The following is a 24317-nucleotide window of genomic DNA, read 5'->3' on the forward strand; positions in this document are numbered from 1 at the left end:
GAGACAGAGACTACAAGTGGGGGAAGGAGCAGGGGAGAGGAACAAGCACATTTCCCACTGAGTATAATAGCCCAACATGGGGCTTGATCCCAGGACCCTGAGATCATGACCTGAGCTAGTGACACTTAACCGAGTGAGCCACCCAGGTGCCACTAGTAGTTACATTTTCAATGTTTTGAGCAGTTAACCACCCCTCCATACAGGTTGCATCATTTATAATTCCACCAGCAGTTCACCAGGGTTTCACCTTTCTCATATCCATGCCAATACTCTTTTTTCCTTCTCTTTCTTTTTTTTTTAAAGAGTTTTAAATTTATTTTGGGTGTGGGGAGAATAGAACATACATGAGTGCGGGGAGGGGTAGAGGGTAAGAGAGAGAGAGAATCCTGGGGCAGACTCCCATTGATCACAGAATGTGATATGAGGCCTATCCCTGGACCTGAGATCTGGCCTGAACTGAAATCAAGTAACCAACTGAACCACCCAGGCACTTCTCTCTCTTCCTGTCATTGTTCTTTGTGTAATAAATGGAAATTTAAGAAGAACTCAGAATGTTTTCTTAGCTGAAAGCCATTATTTTGCCATTAAAATATTACTGTAGCTATTATAGGGTAATATATGAAGTATGAGAGCTTGGCTAGAGTCAAGTAGTGCTTGATGTAAAACCTGGTGCTCACTTTCGCAGATAATGAAAGTAGAGCACTATGATACTATTTTATATTTAGATACTATATTTACTTAGTGCTTTATGAAAAGAATCAAAATTAGTTTTATAATACATTTTGTAGAAAATACACTTTTAGAAATATGACATTAATTTTGAAATTGTTTTAAAATGAAAAAAAATTATTTGGAGGAAAAAGCCAACTTAGAAAAACTTGAGGAAAAATTTCATCATAATCAGGAGAACTGAGCATGATTGAAATCTCAAATGTTATAAAATTATATTGATATTTTCTACAGGACTATCTTTTATTCCCCCTAGTGTAGCTATGTGTATACATTTAAAATAGAGGAAATTATGAAATACGTGCTGTTTGTCCTGACTACTATTTAAGTAAATGAACTCATTTTTTATTCATAGAATAGGTAGCTTTTTCATTTCAATAATTTCTTTATTGTAATTTCAATAAGTACATTTCTACATAGATTTTCACAATTAATTGCTTCAAATTCTTAGCTTTTGTACCAGGAAGCTATGGTACTTTTTCATTTTCTGGAAAAAGTAAACTGTGACTGGTATTAAAGTATAGTTCGTAAAATTTTTTTAGTTAAGTGAAAACAAAGGGAAATTAAAAATTACCAATTTTTTACTGTTATTTTGTAGATTAAATGTAATATATTTCATTTATATATATTTGTTGTATTTGTATTGTATTTGATTGTGATTTGATAAGTTTAATGATTAAGTCCTCTGATTTTAGGCCTTTGAAGACAGTTTAATCGAAGCAAAGAAAGAAATTGAAGTATCACAAAGTAAATATAACGCACTATCATTACAGTTGAATAATAAACAGACTGAACTTATCCAGAAGGATATGGATATTACCCTTGTCAGGCAAGTGTATTCAGTTTTAAATTTAACATTATGGTAATGTCATTAGTTATTCAGAATGGCGACATAAATGTTTATTATCAGCACTCTAAAATGACAACACTATGTCTTCTATGAGGACATATATTTGCGTATTGAAACCATCTGGAATTATATATACCAAACTGGGAATAGTTAACTAAGAGAATGAGGGGTTTTACAGAATTGGGAAGAGCATTCTCAAACAGGAGTCTTGTCTTCATTTTTAACAAGGACAGTGCATTCACTCATACTTTCCTTCTAAAAAATTCCCAGCCAGGTATTATGTTCATTATTATAATAGGCAGTATATGAGAAATCCAATTTTGACTTTTTATTCTATTATGTTCTAAATAGTTTTAGTTTATGAGATATTCTTCCTATATCAAAATAGTTAATTTGTAGTACTACTCACAAAGTAGGATTACTTGAAAAACTTGTGTTTTTAAGTGTTTTAAAAGATTTTAAACTATCTTTTAACTTATTTCAGTTACTTTTATCAGAAAATAGTGTTGGAATAAATCATAGATATATAAATGTATATGCATGCACATATACATATGTTATCTGTAATATACATAAAGATACATGTATGTATGTATGTGCATTTTTTACTTAAACTGGTTAAATCATATAGTTAAAGTTTATCATCTATTTTTATAAGCACAATTTCATCCTCTGGTGGTACTATTGTGCATATATATATATATATATATATATACACACACACACACACACACACATATATATAAACACACACATACACATGTAAAATATTTATAATACATATAAATTCTATGTATTTGTATTGTATACAGTAATAGTATTTGTGTGGTTAAAACTTAATATGTAAATATATTTTTATGTATGCCTTATTCAATACATATTTATATATCTTTATGTATATTTAGTATGTTGCAAGAGCTATAGATATATCAGGGCAGAATTTTGGGCTAGGTAGCAATTAATGTATATATATTTATTACCTAAGTGAAAATTCATTTGTATCACAATTTAAAAATCTTCTTATTATAGAAGTGAGGAAAAGTATAAAATTAAAGATAGTACACTGGTTGGTTATCTATTCATAGTATAATTATTTTGATATATATTTGATATAATTTGTTAAAGTCAGAAAAGTAATTTTAAATAGTTATAGAATCTTACATTTCTGAGAAATCTTAAAATTCTCATTTATTACTGTCCTCAATAAGATAGTATGCCTTTTAATCTTTGCTTTGATACTTTTGGTTTATAAGTTCCTCAGTACTTTTCAAGACTGTTCTTTTCATTTTGTTTAAATTTAAACAGTTTCATATATTGAGCTGAAATTTGCTTGTTTATAATATCCACCCAATTATTGTGAATCCTTAGCTAAAGAATCTCAGAGACCATCTAATCTCTATTCTGTAGCATAGATCTTCAAATAATAGATTATTTTCAAATAATCTTCAAATAATCTTTATCAAAAACATTTTTTCATTCATTGACTACTCTTATTTCTCATAATTTTTCATGATATATATTTCATAGATATTTTATTATGTTGGTTGCATTTCTGAATGCATTTCATTTCACAAGTATCTATATTGCCAATATTTTTCTTTTTTTTTTTTTAAATTTTTTTTTTATTTATTATTTATGATAGTCACAGAGAGAGAGAGAGAGAGGCAGAGACATAGGCAGAGGGAGAAGCAGGCTCCATGCACTGGGAGCCCGACATGGGATTCGATCCCGGGTCTCCAGGATCGCGCCCTGGGCCAAAGGCAGGCGCCAAACCGCTGCGCCACCCAGGGATCCCTATATTGCCAATATTTTTCTTAAATATAGCACCTATAACTGCATAAAATATTCTAACGATGACCTTTCCCTTTTAGAGTATGATTTGAATGGAACAAGGACTATATTCTAGGAAGCAGTGCAATGATAAGTGCATGGCATTTGAATAATTACATTTTCTGCTAAATGTTTCCCCTTTGTGTATTTGAATTTAGTGTATTATAAGAGCTATAAGCTACAGTAAAGAAGGCAATAATATCCACAGATGGACGTTTTGTTTTAGATGGACATTTTCTTAAACAATGGTAAAATAATGTGCCATGTGTAATTTTAAGAGCTTGATTATAGGGACTCAGAGGAGGAGAAAATAGTGCAGAGTTAGAAGTATGGAGCAGAGGACTATGACTCAAACCCTCATTGAGGTATCCACAGTATTTTTCCTGAGTTGTCTGATTAAGGGGAACCTGTTTGGTATATTATATGTCCCCTTTCCTTCATCAGTTTTATTTCTTGGGGGGGGGTGGTAGTGCTTATGATATGCCAGTATCACTTTATTGAATCTGTATATTGTACAAAAGACCACACAAAGCCATAAGCCATAATCATGGGAAAAGTGTTTTTTTTTTCAATTTTTATTTTTTTTACTTTCATGGTACTTTAATTGTGTTTCTTATTTTGGGATTTAGAATCTTTTAACAAGCAGGCCAAAATAATCTGGTGTTTTTGGGGGGAGGGCAGTTGTTATTGTTTTTCTTGGTTTTTCTTTTTCTTCCTTCTTTCTTTTCCTGTGGTTCTGAGTAGTCCCTTCTGATGTGGACATGGCCCCCAACGGCGCCTCCAAGGTCCTCCAGGGGGTCCTGAGGAAGCCGAGCTCCTGTGAGTGCGGATGTGGCCCCACGTGTTCCTGAGTCATAGTCAGCAGGTCCTGAGGACGCTGGGTCTCCTGTCACTGTGGACTATGCCTCACATCCTCTGGAAGCCTCACAGCAGGTCCTCAGGAGGCCGGGGGCTCCTATCAGCCTGGACATGGCCCCACGTCCCCCCGAAAACTCACCGCGGGTCCTGAGGAGTGTTCTAGGCACTTTCTTATTTGAATACATTTTTTCCTTATTGGTATATGACAGAGTTGACCTAGGCTTGTATTTTTATGGGTTTATTTCTTTAAAATTCATAATATTTTGCATATTTATTGAATATTCATGTCACCCACTGTGATATACAACATTGTTATGAACTACCTCAAATGATTTTTTACTCTGAGTTAGAGTATAAATAAGTATATAGACACATATATAATAAGTTACATGTCTATAATGCATATAGAAAATCTTAGGGTCTACTTAGAACTTACATAAAAGTGCTAGCCAATTAAGTTTCCAAACTAAAATTTTTGCCTGAATAGGTAGTGATTCTATAATTACATCGAGTATGTGCTAAATGGCTACATGGTGGGTGAGCTAAACTACATGGCTGTGGGCTGTTATTAATTGGGAATTTTTCTTAGAAATTACTTGCAAATCTCCTATAGAAAATAATAGCAACAAAAAAGTCTAAACAGTATAGTCATAATCTGGGTTAGAAATATCATCAGAGTCCAGAAATTGGATTAATTACCTGGACTGCCAGTGAACCCAGGGACTTAGCAGAAGCAAATGTTAATTATTTCTGTAAGATAACATAATAATTTTGTCTTCAAATTATAGCCACAGTTAGGAAATGGACTTATTTAATACATGGAAATAAGATAATTTACAATATGAGTAAAAATATGAAGAGTATGCATAATGAAAGATGTGTATTACCCTTTCCAGAGGACTGGAAAACATTATTGACAGAAATAAAAGGTCTAATATATGTAGGGATATAGAAAGTTCACCGTTTAGAAGGCTCAGTATGATAAAGATGTCAGTTCTTTCCATATTGAGATTTAGATTATCAACAACTGGAAATCATTACTGGCCCCAGCCTAGAAGGATTAAGGAGAGAACTGTTACCAGATCTCTGTGAAAAAATCTATCCTGGGAGAGAGGCTGCCCAGTAGAAGTATCTTTTTGACACTGCTCAACAAAGAGGGAGCCAGGAAAAGAAGTATCTTGACCTTTTCTCTCTCTCTCTCTCTCTCTCTCTTTTTTAAAGATTTTATTTATTTATTCATTTATTTATTCATGAGAGAGAGAGAGAGAGGCAGAGACACAGGCAGAGGGAGATGCAGGCTCCATGCCGGGAGCCCAACATGGGACTCGATCCGGAGACCCCAGGATCGCGCCCTGGGCCAAAGGCAGGCGCTAAACCGCTGAGCCACCCAGGGATTCCCCCCCACCCTCTCTTTTTTAAAAGAGTTTATTTATTTATTAATGAGAGACACAGAGAGAGGCAGAGACAGAGGCAGAGGGAGAAACAGACTCTCTGCGGGGAGCCCAACATGGGACTAGATCCCCCATCTCCAGGATCATGCCCTAGCTGAAGGCGGTGCTAAACCATGGAGCCACCCGGGCTGCCCAGCCTTTTTTCTCTTTTACTCTATGTAATCACCAACCAGCACTCCAACTAATCAAATTCAGTCAGAGGCAGAGAACAAGGGGCCAGGATAATGCAGTCAGTAGAGGTCCGCCTCTTAGACTACAGTACTAGAGAACAGGATAGAGATGGTGAACACTGGGGAGTGTGTGGTATGTTTTCCATTACCGCTCTTCAGAGTTCTCTTGGCATTTATTGCTTATTAAATTTTTGGTATAAACTTAAGAATGAACATGCTTATTTCTTATTTGATACTTTATTACAGCATCAAATTTACATGTAAACCTGAAAAGAATTGACATCTTATGATGCCAGTCTTCCTGTCCCAGAGGATGTATGCCATTCCATTCTTTCAGTACCTTTGTATCCTTAGATGTTTTATGTTTCTAATGGGTTTTGACATTTCTTGTTAAATTTCTTCCTAGATATTTCATGTTTTTGTTACTTTTAATTGGAATAGTTCCTTCCCATATAGTTTCCAACGGATTTTCCTTTTATTACTTATAATTTTTGCTGTACTTGTTTGATGTGCTTTGCTTTGATGGGTAAAGTGTTCACAGTTCATTCTTTTTACTGTGAATTTTACTTTTTACTTTTTTGCATGTAATTTTTTTTGCCTTGGATTCGAATTCTTCTTTTTTTTTATTCAAATTCTTCTGAAATTAGTGTTGCTGTTCTTTATTTTTGTTTACATTTTTATGATAACAAAATAAGTACATGATTATTTGGTATATTGATACATATGAATTATTTTTAAAATGTGAGAATCATTCTAAATTTTTCTGAATTTATATTTATAGGTTGAAGATTAGGTGGATAGTAGTTTTTATTTTTATTTTTATTTTTATTTATTTTTCTTTTTTATTATTTTTTTAATTTATTTTTTATTGGTGTTCAATTTACCAACATACAGAATAACCCCCAGTGCCCGTCACCCATTCACTCCCACCCCCTGCCCTGCTCCCCTTCTACCACCCCTACTTTGTTTCCCAGAGTTAGCAGTCTTTACGTTCTGTCTCCCTTTCTGATATTTCCCACATATTTCTTCTCCTTTCCCTTATATTCCCTTTCACTATTATTTATATTCCCCACATGAATGAGAACATATAATGTTTGTCCTTCTCCGACTGACTTACTTCACTCAGCATAATACCCTCCAGTTCCATCCACGTTGAAGCAAATGGTGGGTATTTGTCATTTCTAATAGCTGAGTAATATTCCATTGTATACATAAACCACATCTTCTTTATCCACTCATCTTTCGATGGACACCGAGGCTCCTTCCACAGTTTGGCTATTGTGGCCATTGCTGCTAGAAACATCGGGGTGCAGGTGTCCCGGCGTTTCATTGCATTTGTATCTTTGGGGTAAATCCCCAACAGTGCAATTGCTGGGTTGTAGGGCAGGTCTATTTTTAACTCGTTGAGGAACCTCCACACAGTTTTCCAGAGTGGCTGCACCAGTTCACATTTCCACCAACAGTGCAAGAGGGTTCCCTTTTCTCCGCATCCTCTCCAACATTTGTTGTTTCCTGCCTTGTTAATTTTCCCCATTCTCACTGGTGTGAGGTGGTATCTCATTGTGGTTTTGATTTGTATTTCCCTGATGGCAAGTGATGCAGAGCGTTTTTTCATGTGCATGTTGGCCATGTCTATGTCTTCCTCTGTGAGATTTCTGTTCATGTCTTTTGCCCATTCCATGATTGGATTGTTGGTTTCTTTGGTGTTGAGTTTAATAAGTTCTTTATACATCTTGGAAACTAGCCCTTTATCTGATAGGTCATTTGCAAATATCTTCTCCCATTCTGTAGGTTGTCTTTTAGTTTTGTTGACTGTATCCTTTGCTGTGCAAAAGCTTCTTATCTTGATGAAGTCCCAATAGTTCTTTTTGCTTTTGTTTCTTTTGCCTTCGTGGATGTATCTTGCAAGAAGTTACTGTGGCCGAGTTCAAAAAGGGTGTTGCCTGTGTTCTCCTCTAGGAGTTTGATGGAGTCTTGTTTCACATTTAGATCTTTCATCCATTTTGAGTTTATCTTTGTGTATGGTGCAAGAGAGTGGTCTAGTTTCATTCTTCTGCATGTGGATGTCCAATTTTCCCAGCACCATTCATTGATTGAAGAGACGGTCTTTCTTCCAATGGATAGTCTTTCCTCCTTTATCGAATATTAGTTGACCATAAAGTTCAGGGTCCACTTCTGGGTTCTCTATTCTGTTCCATTGATCTATGTGTCTGTTTTTGTGCCAGTACCACACTGTCTTGATGACCACAGCTTTGTAGTACAACCTGAAATCTGGCATTGTGATTCCCCAGATATGGTTTTCTTTTTTAAAATTCCCCTGGCTATTCGGGGTCTTTTCTGATGCCACACAAATCTTAAAATAATTTGTTGTAACTCTCTGAAGAAAGTCCATGGTATTTTGATAGGGATTGCATTAAACGTGTAAATTGCCCTGGGTAACATTGACATTTTCACAATATTAATTCTGCCAATCCATGAGCATGGAATATTTTTCCATCTCTTTGTGTCTTCCTCAATTTCTTTCAGAAATGTTCTATAGTTTTGTGGGTATAGATCCTTTACATCTTTGGTTAGGTTTATTCCTAGGTATCTTATGCTTTTGGGTGCAATTGTAAATGGGATTGACTCCTTCATTTCTCGTTCTTCAGTCTCATTGTTAGTGTATAGAAATGCCACTGATTTCTGGGCATTGATTTTGTATCCTGCCACGCTACCGTATTGCTGTATGAGTTCTAGCAATCTTGGGGTGGAGAATTTAAGGTTTTCTATGTAGAGTATCAAGTCATCGGCGAAGAGAGAGAGTTTGACTTCTTCTTTGCCAATTTGAATGCCTTTAATGTCCTTTTGTTGTCGGATTGCTGAGGCCAGGACTTCCAGTACTATGTTGAATAGCAGTGGTGAGAGTGGACGTCCCTGTCTTGTTCCTGATCTTAGGAGAAGGTCTCCCAGTGCTTCCCCATTGAGAATGATATTTGCTGTGGGCTTTTCGTAGATGGCTTTTAAGATGTTGAGGAATGTTCCCTTTATCCCTACACTCTGAAGAGTTTTGATCAGAAATGGATGCTGTATTTTGTCAAATGCTTTCTCTGCATCTAATGAGAGGATCATACGGTTTCTTGGTTTTTCTCTTGCTGATATGATGAATCACATTGATTGTTTTACGGGTGTTGAACCAGCCTTGTGTCCTGGGGATAAATCCTACTTGGTCATGGTGAATAATTTTCTTAGTGTACTGTTGGATCGATTGGCCAGTATCTTGTTGAGAATTTTTGCATCCATGTTCATCAGGGATATTGGTCTATAATTCTCCTTTTTAGTGGGGTCTTTGTCTGGTTTTGGAATTAAGGTGATGCTGGCCTCATAAAACGAATTTGGAAGTACTCCATCTCTTTCTATCTTTCCCAACAGCTTTAGGAAATAGGTATGATTTCTTCTTTAAACGTTTGATAGAATTCCCCTGGGAAGCCATCTGGCCCTGGACTCTTGTGTCTTGGGAGGTTTTTGATAACTGCTTCAATTTCCTCCCTGGTTATTGGCCTGTTCAGGTTTTCTATTTCTTCCTGTTCCAGTTTTGGTAGTTTGTGGCTTTCCAGGAATGCGTCCATTTCTTCTAGATTGCCTAATTTATTGGCGTATAGCTGTTCATAATATGTTCTTAAAATCGTTTGTATTTCCTTGGTGTTGGTAGTGATCTCTCCTTTCTCATTCATGATTTTATTAATTTGAATCTTCTCTCTCTTCTTTTAAATAAGGCTGGCTAATGGTTTATCTATCTTATTAATTCTTTCAAAGAACCAACTCCTGGTTCTGTTGATCTGTTCCACAGTTTTTCTGGTCTCGATTTCGTTGAGTTCTGCTCGAATCTTTATTAACTCTCTTCTTCTGCTGGGTGTAGGAACTATCTGCTGTTTTTTCTCTAGCTCCTTTATGTGTAAGGTTAGCTTTTGTATTTGAGTTCTTTCCAGTTTTTGAATGGATGCTTGTATTGTGATGTATTTCCCCCTTAGGACTGCTTTTGCTGCATCCCAAAGATTTTGAACGGTTGTATCTTCATTCCCATTAGTTTCCATGAATCTTTTTAATTCTTCCTTTATTTCCTGGTTGACCCTTTCATCTTTTAGCAGGATGGTCCTTAACCTCCACGTGTTTGAGGTCCTTCCAAACTTCTTGTTGTGATTTAGTTCTAATTTCAAGGCATTATGGTCTGAGAATATGCAGGGGACGATCCCAATCTTTTGGTATCAGTTCAGACCCGATTTGTGACCCAGTATGTGGTCTATTCTGGAGAAAGTTCCATGTGCACTTGAGAAGAATGTGTATTCAGTTGAGTTTGGATGTAAAGTTCTGTAGATATCTGTGAAATCCATCTGGTCTAGTGTATCATTTAAAGCTCTTGTTTCTTTGGAGATGTTGTGCTTAGAAGACCTATCAAATATAGAAAGATCTAGATTGAAGTCACCAAGTATAAGTGTATTATTATCTAAGTATTTCTTCACATTGGTTAATAATTGATTTATATATTTGGCAGCTCCCACATTCGGGGCATATATATTGAGGATTGTTAAGTCCTCTTGTTGGATAGATCCTTTAAGTATGATATAGTGTCCCTCTTCATCTCTCACTACAGTCTTTGGGGTAAATTTTAGTTTATCTGATATAAGGATGGCTACTCTTGCTTTCTTTTGAGGACCATTTGAATGGTAAATGGTTCTCCAACCTTTTATTTTCAGGCTGTAGGTGTCCTTCTGTCTAAAATGAGTCTCTTGTAGACAGCAACTAGATGGGTCCTGCTTTTTTATCCAGTCTGAAACCCTGCGCCTTTTGATGGGGTCATTAAGCCCGTTCACGTTCAGAGTTACTATTGAGAGATATGAGTTTAGTGTCATCATGATATCTATTCAGTCCTTGTTTTTGTGGATTGTTCCACTGAACTTGTTCTTAAAGGGGAATTTTAAGAGTCCCCCTTATAATTTCTTGCAGAGCTGGTTTGGAGGTCACATATTCTTTCATTGCTGCCTGTCTTGGAAGCTCTTCATCTCTCCTTCCATTTTGAATGAGAGCCTTGCTGGATAAAGTATTCTTGGTTGCATGTTCTTCTCATTTAGGACTCTGAATATATCCTGCCAGCCCTTTCTGGCCTGCCAGGTCTCTGTGGAGAGGTCTGCTGTTATCCTAATACTCCTCCCCATAAAAGTCAGGGATTTCTTGTCTCTTGCTGCTTTAAGGATCTCCTCTTTATCTTTGGAATTTGCAAGCTTCACTATTAAATGTCGAGGTGTTGAACGGTTTTTACTGATTTTAGGGGGGGATCTCTCTATTTCCTGGATCTGAAAGCCTCTTTCCCTTCCCAGATTAGAAAAGTTTTCAGCTAGAATTTGTTCAAATACATATTCTGGCCCTCTGGCCCTTTCAGCACCCTCGGGAACACCAATTAAACATAGGTTTTTCTTCCTCAGGCTGTCGTTTATTTCCCTTAATCTATCTTCATGGTCTTTTAATTGTTTGTCTCTTTTTTTCTCAGTTTCCGTCTTTGCTATCAACTTGTCTTCTATGTCACTCACTCATACTTCCACCTCGTTAACCCTCGTCGTTAGGACTTCTAGTTTGGATTGCATCTCATTCAATTGATTTTTAATTTCTGCCTGATTAGCTCTAAATTCTGCAGTCATGAAGTCTCATGAGTCCTTTATGCTTTTTTCTAGAGCCACCAGTAGCTGTATAATAGTGCTTCTGAATTGGTTTTCTGATATTGAATTGTAATCCAGATTTTGTAACTCTGTGGGATAGAGGACTGTTTCTGATTCTTTCTTTTGAGGTGAGGTTTTCCTTCTAGTCATTTTGCTCAGTGCAGAGTGCCAAAAGCAAGTTGTATTGGGAAAAGGAGAAAAAGAGAGGAGAGAAAAAAGGAAAGAAAAGAGAAAGAGAAAAAGAAAAGGAAGAAAAAAAAAGAAAGAAAAAGAAAGAAAGGAAAAAAAGGGGGTGGGGGAAGGAAACAAAAAACGAAACAAAACGACAAAAAAAAAAAAAAAAAAAAAAAAAGAACCACGGGGGAGTATCTTCTGATTCTGTATACTTTAAGTCCCTTGGCTTCCCCTGGAAATTGTCCGTCTAGCTGGTCTTCTGGGGGAGGGGCCTGTTGTGCTGATTCTCAGGTGTTAGCACTTGGGGGAGCTGCTCTGCCCCTGCCTGATGCAGGGCTCAGTGGGGGTTGTTTACCCCGTGAGGCCCCAGGAGGAACAGCTCCAGTGGCGGGGCCAGCTCTGGAAACCTGGATTCAGCCCCCGCAGTAACTCCGGAGCTCTCCGTCTGCAGGGCCTGGAGGCTCCGGCGCAGGCCCTCTGATCTGCTCAGCTCGGGGCAGGCGCGTCCTTGCTATCCTGGGCCCTCCCGGCCTCTGCCTGTCCCGGGGGGAGGCCGGATCCTGGGCTGTGTCCCGGCGCCCTGTGCTCCAGGGCCTACACTGTTGGATTTGCGCTCCTGGCCCACAGCTCCTTCCGCGGTCAGAGCTGCTCCTGGAACCGCGCAGCCCCCTCCGCACGGAGCCTCTTCCTCCACCCGAGCTCCCCGAGCTGCTCCCGCCCTGCAGCCCCCTCCGCGGAGCCTCTTCCTCCGCCCGAGCCCCTCTGAGCTGCTCCCGCCCCGCAGCCCCCTCCGCGGAGCCGCCCCCGAGCCCCTCCGAGCTGCTCCGGGTCCCGCCGTGCGCGCTGCAGCCCTTAGGGAGCTCGGCTCACTCTCCTGGGGCGCAGGTGTCTGTTACTGTCCCGGGGAGCCCGAGGGCATCCCCGCCCTCCTGGGTCCTGCTCCTACTCCCTGCGAGCCCCTTTCTGCCCGGGAAGGTCGGTGCAGCTCCTGCTTCTCCGGGACGGGGCTCTCCTGTCCTGGGGACACTCGCCCCGGCCTCAGCCCGGCTCCTCGCGGGGCCCCTCCCCCTTGGAGGCCTTTGTTCCTTTATTTCTTTTTTCCCTTCTTCCTACCTTGATAGATGCGCGAACTCTTCTCACCGTAGCATTCCAGGTGTTCTCTCTTTAATTCTCAGGCCGAATTCATAGGTTTTCAGGATAATTTGAAGGTTTTCTAGGTAATTTGGTGGAGACAGGTGATTTGGGGACCCTACTCTTCCGCCATCTTGCCCCTCCCCCTGCTGTATAGTAGTTTTTACATAAAAGGGACTATATTCTCTTAATAAGTTAACCAGTTTCTTGGTTATATATGGAACAATAAGACACTGATGTGAAATTGAGGGAATTATTAAATCTTTTCTCTATAAATACCACTAACTCTCCCTCTCTAAAGTTAAGAAAGAAATGGCATGAAAAACTTTGGAGGTCAATGTCATAATTTTTAAATCTATATTTCATCTTTAGTTTGTTTTGACACCCTGTTGTGTAAACTTTTGAAAATAGAACATAACGTTCAACAGTTTTAACTCCCCCTGATTTTGTATCTCAAGATATATAACTATAACCACAGTGACCAAAGATGCTTAGGATTAGCCCTACATTTTGCTTAAGTGCTCATCACTAAACCTTTTACTTTTGATATGTTCATTCCTGTACAGTTTTGACTCCTTTTAGGGGCTCATTTTTAGCAGGGACTTTCCCTGGTGCTAGTTTATGCTTTCTCTTTCTCCCCCATTGGCTCAGATTTAGTCATGTGATTTATTTTGGCCTGTGGGACAAGACTGAAGGTAACATGCCACGTCCTAATGTTTTAAAAGTCATTCCTTTACTTGCTTTCCTTTTTTTTTTTTTTTTTTTAAGAATTATTTATTCATGAGAAACACAGACTGAGAGAGGCAGAGACAGGTAGAGGGAGAAGCAGGCTCCTCGCAGGGAGCCCCATGTGGGACTCGATCCCGGATTCCGGGATCACGACCTGAGCAGAAGGCAGGCACCCGACCACTGAGCCACCAGGAGTCCCGATTTGCTTCTGCTTTTTGCCCTTTGCCACCAGAGTGGCATATTTTTAATGGAATCTGCTGCTGCATTGTGGGTCTTAGAATAGTGAAAAGCCACCTGTAATGTAAACAAGCAGTAAATCTTTGTTTTTGTAAGCCATCAAAAAAAATTTTGTAACTGCAAAATAACCTAGAGGAGCTGTCTGAAACCCTCTGTCAGTCTTTGGTATCAAGCTTGATCCCTAAGGGGGTATTCCTAATTTATCCCATGGCTCACTCAATCCCTTAGATAGCATCATTGTAACCGAAAGATCACTGGATTTATCTATCAGGAATACAGTATTTTTAACAAAACTTAACATTCTACTTGAGATAGAAGAAAATGTTGTTGGTTCTCAGCACTGTCTCAGTTGAAGCCACACATTACTCCTTTTCATCTGTGCCTACAGGAACTTCTCGAGTTTGAACCTACTGGTTAAATTCATTTTCCGTAATTTTAATTTTCCTTATACTCGATCTCATTATGTGTTTTCATACTATTATGGCATCTTTTCATTAAGCGATCTATGTTATGCTTTTCATTCAATCCGTTTAATAACTGTCTTAACCCATATATCCTAGACAAGAGAGCCTGAGGGAAGGATTAAGTCCTGAATACATAGTTGGAAGAATCAATTCCAGTGGAAAGTGAGTAAGAGAAGAAGAATGAGACAGGCAAAGATAAAAAGTGATTCAAGGAAATGCATTATTGTGCTGGCTACTGCTTCATGGTGGGCCATGAAGAGACAGCAGCAGGTGCACTGAATTTGCTACCCAGGTTGATCGCTGATGGGCTGTAGGAGAGAAACCATGTTCTAGAGCAATCCATCAGATGGTAAAAGAAAGAGTTATCTATCTGGTTTCTTCTTGTGTTTTGTCTTCCATTGGTAAAAGTTGCTTATACCATGCCTGTGTTGTAGCATTTTATCCTAACCTGGAAATGGCACAAACATACTAGGCATGCAGCTGGTTGACTTCAAGCAATGAAGCCAGATGAGCTGTATAAATTTCATAGGTGGAAGGGGTAGTTCATAGGCTGAGATTGAGCAAGAAAATGAGATTCTAAGAGGCAGGTGTAGGCTGAATCTGAAAATATATGTATGATGGATGTGTTTAGTACCTAACAAATATAATAAGGGACAGGTAGTGTCTTAGATATGCTGTTTATAGCAGTGAACAAAAACTCCCTGCCTTCACAGAGACTTTATTTAGATCATCTTCATATCTTGTCTTTGTATTGATAATTCAGAGAGGTGTGATGGTTTGTTTTTCATATTTTTCCTAAACCTTCCTTCTTATTTCTTCAGTAACTTCTCAGAGGTATACTTTTCTCCCAAGTATGTACAATAAAATTTCTTTTTTCTTAATTCTTAGTACTCCTCCTTTTAATAAGTCCATTTGTTTTTCTTCTTTTTTTGTTAATTTATTTTTTATTGGTGTTCAATTTGCCAACATATAGAATAACACCCAGTGCTCATCCAGTGCCCCCTCAGTGCCCGTCACCCAGTCACCCCCACCCCCCCGCCCACCTCCCCTTCCACCACCCCTAGTTTGTTTCCCAGAGTTAGGAGTCTCTCATGTTCTGTCTCCCTCCCTGATATTTCCCACTCATTTTTTCTCCTTTCCCCTTTAATCCCTTTTACTATTTTTTATATTCCCCAAATAAGGAAAGGATTTACACAAATTCAGTGTTTGCTAGTGGTCCAGAGGTGTGCCTTTTGTAAGCTTTGTTTATTGCTAACTTTGATATCAGTCAGGTTCCATGTTTCATATTTGCAACATTGGTGTACATTGATCTTACCTACTTTTCATAAGTTGGTGTGGGAAGATAGAGCGGGAGAAATTTACCTCAATAGTGTAAAATCATGTCCACTCCCCTTACTGGGAGGATGCCCAGAATGTAGCATTAGATGAGAGACAGGGATATGCTCTTCCCTTAGTTGATTTTTAATTCCCAGGTGCCTCATAGTATGAGCATTTCCTTACTTCTGAGTGTGTTTTTTTTTCTTTTCTTTTTAAATGTTTTATTCATTTATATAAGAGAAGGAGAGCCAGGGCAGCCCGAGTGGCTCAGCGAGGCAGCCTGGGTGGCTCAGCAGTTTAGCACCGCCTTCGGCCCAGGTTGTGGTCCTAGAAACCTGGGATTGAGTCCCACGTCGGGCACCCTGCATGGAGCCTCCTTTTCCCTCTGCCTGTGTCTCTACCTCTCTCTTTCTCTGTGTCTCTCATGAATAAATAGATGAAATTTTAAAAAATACTTAAAAAAAAAAGAAAAAAAGAGCATGAGCAGTGGGGAGGGACAGAGGGAAAGGGAAGAAATAAACACCCCACTGAGCAGGGAGACTGACGTGTGGCTCAATCCTAGAATCCTGGGATCATGACCTGAGCTGAAGGCAGACGCTTAACTGACTGAGCCACACAGGCATCCCTTAAGTATGTTTTTTTTTTTTTTTTTTTTCTGATTGAAAATACATGTATTTTGTTCCACTTGACCCTTAAATGCAAGCCAAATACTGATTTTCTCATTAAGAAATAACAGATGTCTTCTAATATGGGAGGAGAAGAAAATTTGCTATGTTTCACATTCTATCTAAAAATGGTGCTTTTTATTTTTTAATGTTTATTTATTTATTTTTTAAAAGATTTTTTTAATTTGTTTATTCATGAGGTCAGAGAGAGAGAGAGAGAGAGAGAGAGAGAAAGAGAAAGGCAGAGACACAGGCAGAGGGAGAAGCAGGCCCCATGCAGGGAGCCCAATGTGGGACCTGATCCCAGGACTCCAGGATCATGCCCTGGGCCAAACGCAGGCACTCCGCTAAGCCACCCAGGCGCCCCATTTTTTGTAATATATTTTATTTTATTTTTTTAAAATTTATTTATGATAGAGAGAGAGAGAGAGAGGCAGAGACACAGGCAGAGGGAGAGCAGGCTCTATGCTGGGAGCTTGATGTGGGACTTGATCCTAGGTCTCCAGGATTAGGCCCTGGGCTGAAGCTGGTTCCAAACCACGAGCCACCCAGGCTGCTCATTGGTGTGATTTTATTTGCTGTTCTTTCTTCAGTTCCTTTAGGTGCAAAGTTAGCTTGTGTATTTGACTTTTTTTCCAATTTTGAGGGATGCTTGTATTGTGATGTATTTCCCTCTCAGGACTGCTTTTACTGTATCCCAAAGAATTTGAACAGTTGTATCTTCATTTTCATTAGTTTCCATGAATCTTTTTAATTCTTCTCTAATATCTTGGTTGACCCTTTCATCTTTTAGCAGGATGCTCTTTCACCTCCACGAGTTTGAGTTTCTTCCAAATTTCTTCTCATGATTGAGTTCTAGTTTCAAAACATTATGGTCTGAAAATATGCAGGGGACAATCCCAGTCTTTTGGTATCTGAGGAGACTGGATTTGTGGCCCAGTATGTGGTCTCTTCTGGAGAAAGTTCCATGTGCACTTGAGAAGAATGTGTATTCAGTTGTGTTCGGATGCAAAGTTCTGTATACATCTGTGAAATCCATCTGGTCCAGTGTATCATTTAAAGCTCTTGTTTCTTTGGAGATGTTGTGTTTAGAATAGAAGATCTGTCATTTGCAGAAAGTGCTGTGTTGAAGTCTCCCAGTATTAGTGAATTATTATCTAAGTATGTCTTTACTTTGGTTATTAATTAATTGATATACTTGGCAGCTCCCACATTCGGGGCATAAATATTCATGATCGTTAGGTCCTTTTGTTGGATAGACCCTTTAGGTATGATATAGTGGCTCTCTTCATCTCTTACCACAGTCTTTGAGATAAACTTTAACTTATCTGATATGAGGATTGCTACCCCAGCTTGCTTTTGAAGACCATTTGAATGGTAAATGGTTCTCCAACCTCTCATTTTCAGGCTGTAGGTGTCCTCCTGTCTAAAATGAGTCTCTTGTAGACAGCAAATAGATGGGTCTTGCTTTTTTATCCAGTGTGAAACCTTGCATCTTTTGATGGGATCATTGAGTCCATTCATGTTCAGAGTTACTATTGAAAGATGAATTTAGTGTCATCATAATACCTATTCAATCCCTGTGTTTGTGGATGATTTCTTTGGGCTTCCTCTTTCTTTTACAGGGTTCCCCTTAATATTTCTTGCAGAGCTGGTTTGATGGTCACATATTCATTCAGTTTCTGCCTATCTTGGAAGCTCTTTATCTCTCCTATTCTGAATGAGAGCCTTGCTGGATAAAGTATTCTTGGCTGCATGTTCTTATTTAGGACCCTGAATATATCCTGCCAGCCCTTTCTGGCCTGCCAGGTGTCTGTGGAGAGGTCTGCTTTTAATCTAATATTTCTCCCCATGTAAGTTAGGGATCTCTTGTCTCTTGCTGCTTTAAGGATTTTCTCTTTATCTTTGGAATTTGCAAGTTTCACTATTAAAAGTTGAGGTGTTGAACAGGTTTTATTGATTTTAGGGGGGGGGGCCTCTCTATCTCCTGGATCTGAATGCCTGTTTCCCTCCCCAAATTAGGGAAGTTCTCAGCTAAGATTTGTTCAAATATGCTTTCTGGTACTTTGTCCTCTTGGCACCCTCTGGGACTCCATTTAATTGTAGATTTTTTCCTTCTGAGGCTATCATTTATTTCCCTTAACCTTTTCTCATGGTCTTTTAATTCTTTTTCTCTTTTTTCCTCAGCTTTCTTCCTTGCCATCAACTTGTCTTCTATGTCACTCACTTTTTCTTCTACCTCATTCATTAATAACCCTTGTCATTAGGACCTCCAGTTTGGGGTGCATCTCATTCAATTGATTTTTAATTTCATCCTCATTAGATCTAAATTCTGCAGTCATGAAGTCTCTTGAATCCTTTATGCTTTTTCCAGAGCCATCAGTAGCTTTATAATTGTGCTTCTGAATTGGCTTTCTGACATCGAATTGTAATTCAAATTCTGTAAGTCTGTGGCACAGAGTACTGTTTCTGATTCTTTCTTTTGTGGTGAGTTCTTTCTAGTCATTTTTTTCAGTGTAGAGTGGCTGTATAAGTGGGCTGTGTCAAGAATATCAACCACGACCTAAGTAAATTTCCCCCTAAATGATTCTGCCGAGGTCAGAGACCAGAAATTGAAAACAAAGATCAGAACTAAATAAAACAGAAGGACCACTAAGGTGAAAACAGATTTTAAAACAAAGTAGTAAAAAATAAAGGCCAGGAATCCTAAAGAAGAAGAGAAAAAAAAAAAAAAAAGAAAAAGGAGAAGAAAATAACTGAGGGACTGGGAGATGGTGGTGGTGAAGAAGTTGTAGTGGAGGGACAATGTAGAGTACCTGAGGGGTTGTAGAGGATGATCCTCTTGTTTCTGAGTATATTAAGTAGATTAGAAGATGCTCTGTCCCAAATTTATATAAACCAGAAATACTTGTAGAGGTCCCCAACATTGACCACCAAAACTTAAATGAGAGAAAAGAGGTCAGCAGAATGGGAATGAGGAATCTCACAGAATGAACCAGCACGGTATACCACTTGGTTCTGGGTGCATGCTGGTCATGTTTTAGAAGGTATTAACTTCTGCCATTGTAGAACAAAATGAGGCAGAGAAAACAAAAAACACAACACAAAACAAAAAACATATCTTGTATATCTCCTAAAATTAAGTTGAGTATGTTGAAGGGAATCTAGAAGTGGAAAATATATCTAGGACCTGTAATTGGAGAAATATGAAAGTCAAAAAGGATGAATCTTAAAAATGAAGAGGTGGTAAAATATTGTAGTTAACGTGGTAAAAGAGAAAAAAATATTGGAAATTTATAGTGTGATTTAAAAATGAGTTGTCCTGGAAAAAGGAAGGAAAAAAATAAAAAAGGAGGGGTACCCTCTAGTTCTATATACTATAAATTCCTCAACTTTCTCTGGAGCTTTCCAGTGTTGCTGGTTAAACACTTTCTCTTCCCCTGTCCTTCCAGCTGGTCTTCTGGGGGAGGGACCTGCTGTGCTGATTCTCAGGTGTGTGTACCTGGGGGAGCTGCCCCCCTCCCCCTCTCGCTGGGTGCCGGGCTCAGTGGGAGCTGTTTACCCCGTGAGGCCTCTGTTCCCTGGCAGCCCTGCCCCTCCCAGGGATAAGGAGAGAGAAGGAGGAACAGCAACACTGGCGGCAGCCAGCTCTCCAGCCCTGGAGTCAGCTCCCGCAGTAACCACCACAATATCCCAGTCCTCTCGGCCTGGATGCTCCCAGGGCGAGGGCACTGACTTGCACAGCTTGGAAGCGCCTGGTGTCGGGAGAGGTCTCGCTGTCCTGGGCCCTCCCCTCCTCCGCCCGTCCCCGGGGGAGCCCAAGATCCTGGGCTGTGTCCCTTGGCGCCTTGGGATCCAGGGCCTGCGCTGCTGGAATCGTGTTCCCTGGGCTGCGGTTTCTGAAGGCAGCAGGGCGCAGCCCCCTCCATCCGAACCCCTGCCTGAGCTCCCTACCCCACCCCCGTTTCGCACTCCAGCCCTTTACTGAGCTCCAACGCGGTCTGTGGTGCACTCTCCCCTGGGCGCACGTCCTCTGTTAGTGACCCCGGGAGGCTGGAGGCTCCACTGCCCCTCCTGCGGTTCTGCTCAATTTCCCTGCTAAGCACCTTTCCCTCCGGAAAGAATCCGGTGCGAATTTTTAAAGTTCCTGCTTCTCCCGTCCTGTAGGCTCTAGCCGCCTGGCCTTAGCCCGGCTCCTCGGGGGTCCCCTCCCCTATTTGATTCTTTTTATTTTATTTTTTCCACCTTCCTGCCTTGTTAGAAGCGCAAACTCTTCTCTCTGTAGTGTTCCAGCTGTTCTCTCATTAAAACTCAGGTCAAGGCAGCCCGGGTGTCTCAGTGGTTTAGTACCGCCTTCAGCCCAGAGCCTGGTCCTGGAGACCTGGGATTGAGTACCACATCTGGCTCCCTGCATGGAGCCTGCTTCTCCCTTTGCCTGTGTCTCTGCCTCTCTCTCTCTCTCTCTCTGTGTCTCTCATGAATACATGAATAAATCTTTAAATCTCAGGTTGAATTTGTAGGTTTTCAGGATGATTTGAAATTTATCTAGGTAAGTTGGTGGGGACAGGGACTTGGGGTCCCTACTCCTCCACCATCTTGCCCCGCACCCCCAAAATGGTGGTTTTTAATCCTCATCATGTCCCCATTCTAAATTCAACATTTACTCAGGTCTCCTGGCTAACATATCTTTTGACTATATCTTTTGATAGAATTTTATCATATATCTATTGCCTATTTTCTTTGATAATTTTTAACAATGTTATTTTTGAAAAATGGAGTACTCTGTAAGCAGTATTATTATGAGTCTCTTCTCCCCTTCTCTTGTGAGTATTACATATCCTGCAGACATTGTGCCATTATTGATTCTCTTCTTTCACTGCTTCCATTTTTGGGCTGTTACTTACTGCAAGTTTTGGCTTTTTTTGAGTAGTTACAGAAAGATGATGCTATAGTCTGAATATTTGAATCCACCCAAAATTAATATGTTGAAATCCTAATACGGAATGTAATGGCATTAGGAAGGATGCCATGAGGATAGAGCACTCATGAGTGGGATTAGTATTCTTATAAAGAGAGACTTCCTATAGCTCCCTAATGTCTGTCTACCATGTAAAAATACAACAGGAAGCCTACTACCAAGAAGAAGGCCCTTACTTGGCACTCTGATCTTTAACTTCCAGTCTCCAGAACTTTGAGAAACAAATTTCTGTTTTTGTGGACTACCCAGTGTACAATATTTTGTTATAGTGGTCCAAAAGGATTGAGACAGATGGGTATATGCTCAGGTATTTGTATGGGTACAGGGGTTGCTGTTATATTTGGAAAACGATACTCTAAACCTCTAAAAAGCAGAGCATTTAACCCCTATTAATCTTCATCTACCTTCAACAACTATTTGCAGACATCCCGGGTGGTGCAGCGGTTTAGCGCCTGCCTTTGGCCCAGTGTGCGATCCTGGAGACCTGGGATCAAGTCCCACGTCGGGCTCCTGGTGCATGGAGCCTGTTTCTCCCTCTGCCTGTGTCTCTGCCTCTTTCTCTCTCTCTCTCTGTGTGACTATCATGAATAATAAAAAAAGTTCCATTAAAAAATACAGTCTCCAGAGTATATGTTATGAAGTGTATTTTATGTTATGAAGAGATACACAAAAATATGTATCTCTATAAACAGTTTTCTCTTCAAGTTGAACAAACAAAATATGTTCCAGTTTTATATGATCTGTATCACCCAGGATTCACTACCACAGAACTGTGGAAACCTTTATTCTAGAAGTATGATTTTCCTGGGCCCTTAGTGCCATCATCACTATGACAACCAGTTCTTTGTCCCCTCTGTACCAATTTTACCTTGGATGGGTTAGAAGGACGGGTTTTCACTTTGTGTTGCTCTCCTTCCTTCTGACTTTTTCCCCCCTCATCTTTTCTTCAGTCTGGATTAGAAGAGTCATAGGAATCCCAACCTAAACCCCTGAGGTTGCAAACTAATGGTGCTTTAAGGAACTTTGGTTTCAAACTTAATTTGCCTTTGTGGAGTCCTTTTTAATACATTTAAAGTTCTGTATAATACAATGAAAGGTCAACTTACCCAGTATTCAAAACTGATAACTATTGTTGGCATCAGTACTTACTTATCAATTCTTGAAACTGAAGTGTAACTTACTTTCAATAAGAAGGTGGTACTATGTCTGTATATCCAAGGTTTTTATTACTATCAAGCTATAAAAAAAATTGATAAGTATTCGGCTTTGAAAGTCATAGTTGTTCTATCAATACTTTCTAGGTCTATGTCATAAATATTAAATACTTTATATGTTATTTCTTTCATTAATATGTTTGCCTGCAGTAAAAAGCAATAGATGAAAAAACTGGAAGACGATCTATAGCCTTAGATGAATACAATTATTTTCACTGAGATGATCTTTACTCCTGCCTCTCTCTATTTATTGCTTGCTTTGCACAGAAAGGAGCTGCAAGAGCTGCAGAATCTGTACAAGCAGAACAGTGTGCATACAGCACAGCAAGCGGAGCTGATCCAGCAGCTTCAGGTTCTGAATATGGATACACAGAAAGTACTGAGGAATCAGGAAGATGTTCATACAGCTGAAAGTATATCATATCAAAAAGTATGCTTTTATTCTGTCATAAAAATGTAAATTTATATGTATGAACTTATAAAAATATATAGAATTCAATTTTTTCCCAATTTCGGCATTTCTTTATTGTTTCCTTTTATACATGGTTCTTCAAAATTAAAAATGAAATATAATTCAATCTGGTAACTGTTGAAATTTTGTGACTTTTTTATGGCCATTAAAGCTGAAATATTGAAAATAAAGATGCAAATTTACTCCATAGGATATTGTTTTTATAAATTGGAATTTTGATATCTACTATAAAACATAGCCTGGCCATAGCCCCCAAACCAGAAAGGACTTGGGGGATGGAATTACTCAACCTTCTATTATGAGAAATTAGTCATCAATTATGATTCTAGTTTGTGAACTAAAACAGTCTTTCATTATAGAATTTTTGCATTATTTTATTGGCAAATCTGCCCAAACACAAATGGATATGCTGATGAGGTCTTTAGGATCAATATTTTCCAAGAATTTTTCTCTATTTTGTGAGTTTCTTTTAAGTAGTCATTTTACTTTATAGTTGTTTTAAGAACCTCTCAAGAAAGCTTACCCTGCTATTTAGGTATGCTGACTGACCCAGCAACAATAATTATGGCTAGTAGTTAAAAGAAAACACCTTTATCGAATTCTTTATGTTTTGTGTAGCGTACCAAGCTATTTATAGAAATAATTTACTTTCTGTATAGGTCAATCTTACAAGATTGATTTTATTCCCTTGTAATAGTTGAGGCATCCAAGGCTTAGAGTGGTTAAATAGTGCAGTCTAAGTTGTTTTTTCTATTTAACTTTTCTCCTTAAAAAAGACCATGAAACACCTATATCCATAATTAACATTTTTACATTAGTAGTAATCAATTAATAATAATAAATAAAGATTTATTTGATAGAGCGAGCAAGCAGGGAGGTGGGGGGAGGGGCAGTGGGAGACAAGGGGACTCCACTGGGTGCAGAGCTCCACCTGGGGTTTGATCCCAGGACCATGCGATTATGATGTGAGCTGAAATCAAGAGTGGGATGCTCAACCCACTGACCCACTCACACATTTCTAAACACATAGTTTTAAATAATGCTTTGGAACAGTGGTTTTCACTCTGTATTCTCTCAAGTTTCCCTCAGGACATGAATGGCATCAGGTAAAGATATTGAAATAATACTGTAGAAGTCCTGATAGTGCTAGTCTAACAGAGTCAAATACCCTTCCACTTGCCCCAACTCATTTCATCCCCTTCCCAGGGGTATTCATCCAGATTTTCATGCATTAGATATTCTGTGTGTGTGTGTGTGTGTGTGTGTGTGTGTACATACACACATACCACAAATCTAGGCATATTATAATTTTAATATTTATTAACTTATGCTTTACTTACTGTTCTTTAACTTTTTTTTTT

At 39.1% G+C, this 24317-nt stretch overlaps 1 protein-coding gene across 13 annotated transcripts in view; it reads left to right on the forward strand.

Moving 5' to 3' along the window:
* CNTLN (centlein) overlaps nucleotides 1-24317 on the forward strand; it is a 316659-nt gene that overhangs the window by 112047 nt on the left and 180295 nt on the right. For all 13 annotated transcript variants that reach the window (XM_077912082.1, XM_077912073.1, XM_077912077.1 and 10 more), the window contains 2 exons: nucleotides 1425-1562; nucleotides 22756-22914. In XM_077912082.1, coding sequence (XP_077768208.1) covers nucleotides 1425-1562; nucleotides 22756-22914 — 297 coding nt within the window. The remainder of the gene's footprint in view (nucleotides 1-1424; nucleotides 1563-22755; nucleotides 22915-24317) is intronic.

This window comes from Canis aureus, chromosome 10 (genome assembly GCF_053574225.1).
Source record: "Canis aureus isolate CA01 chromosome 10, VMU_Caureus_v.1.0, whole genome shotgun sequence".
Lineage (NCBI taxonomy): Eukaryota > Metazoa > Chordata > Mammalia > Carnivora > Canidae > Canis > Canis aureus.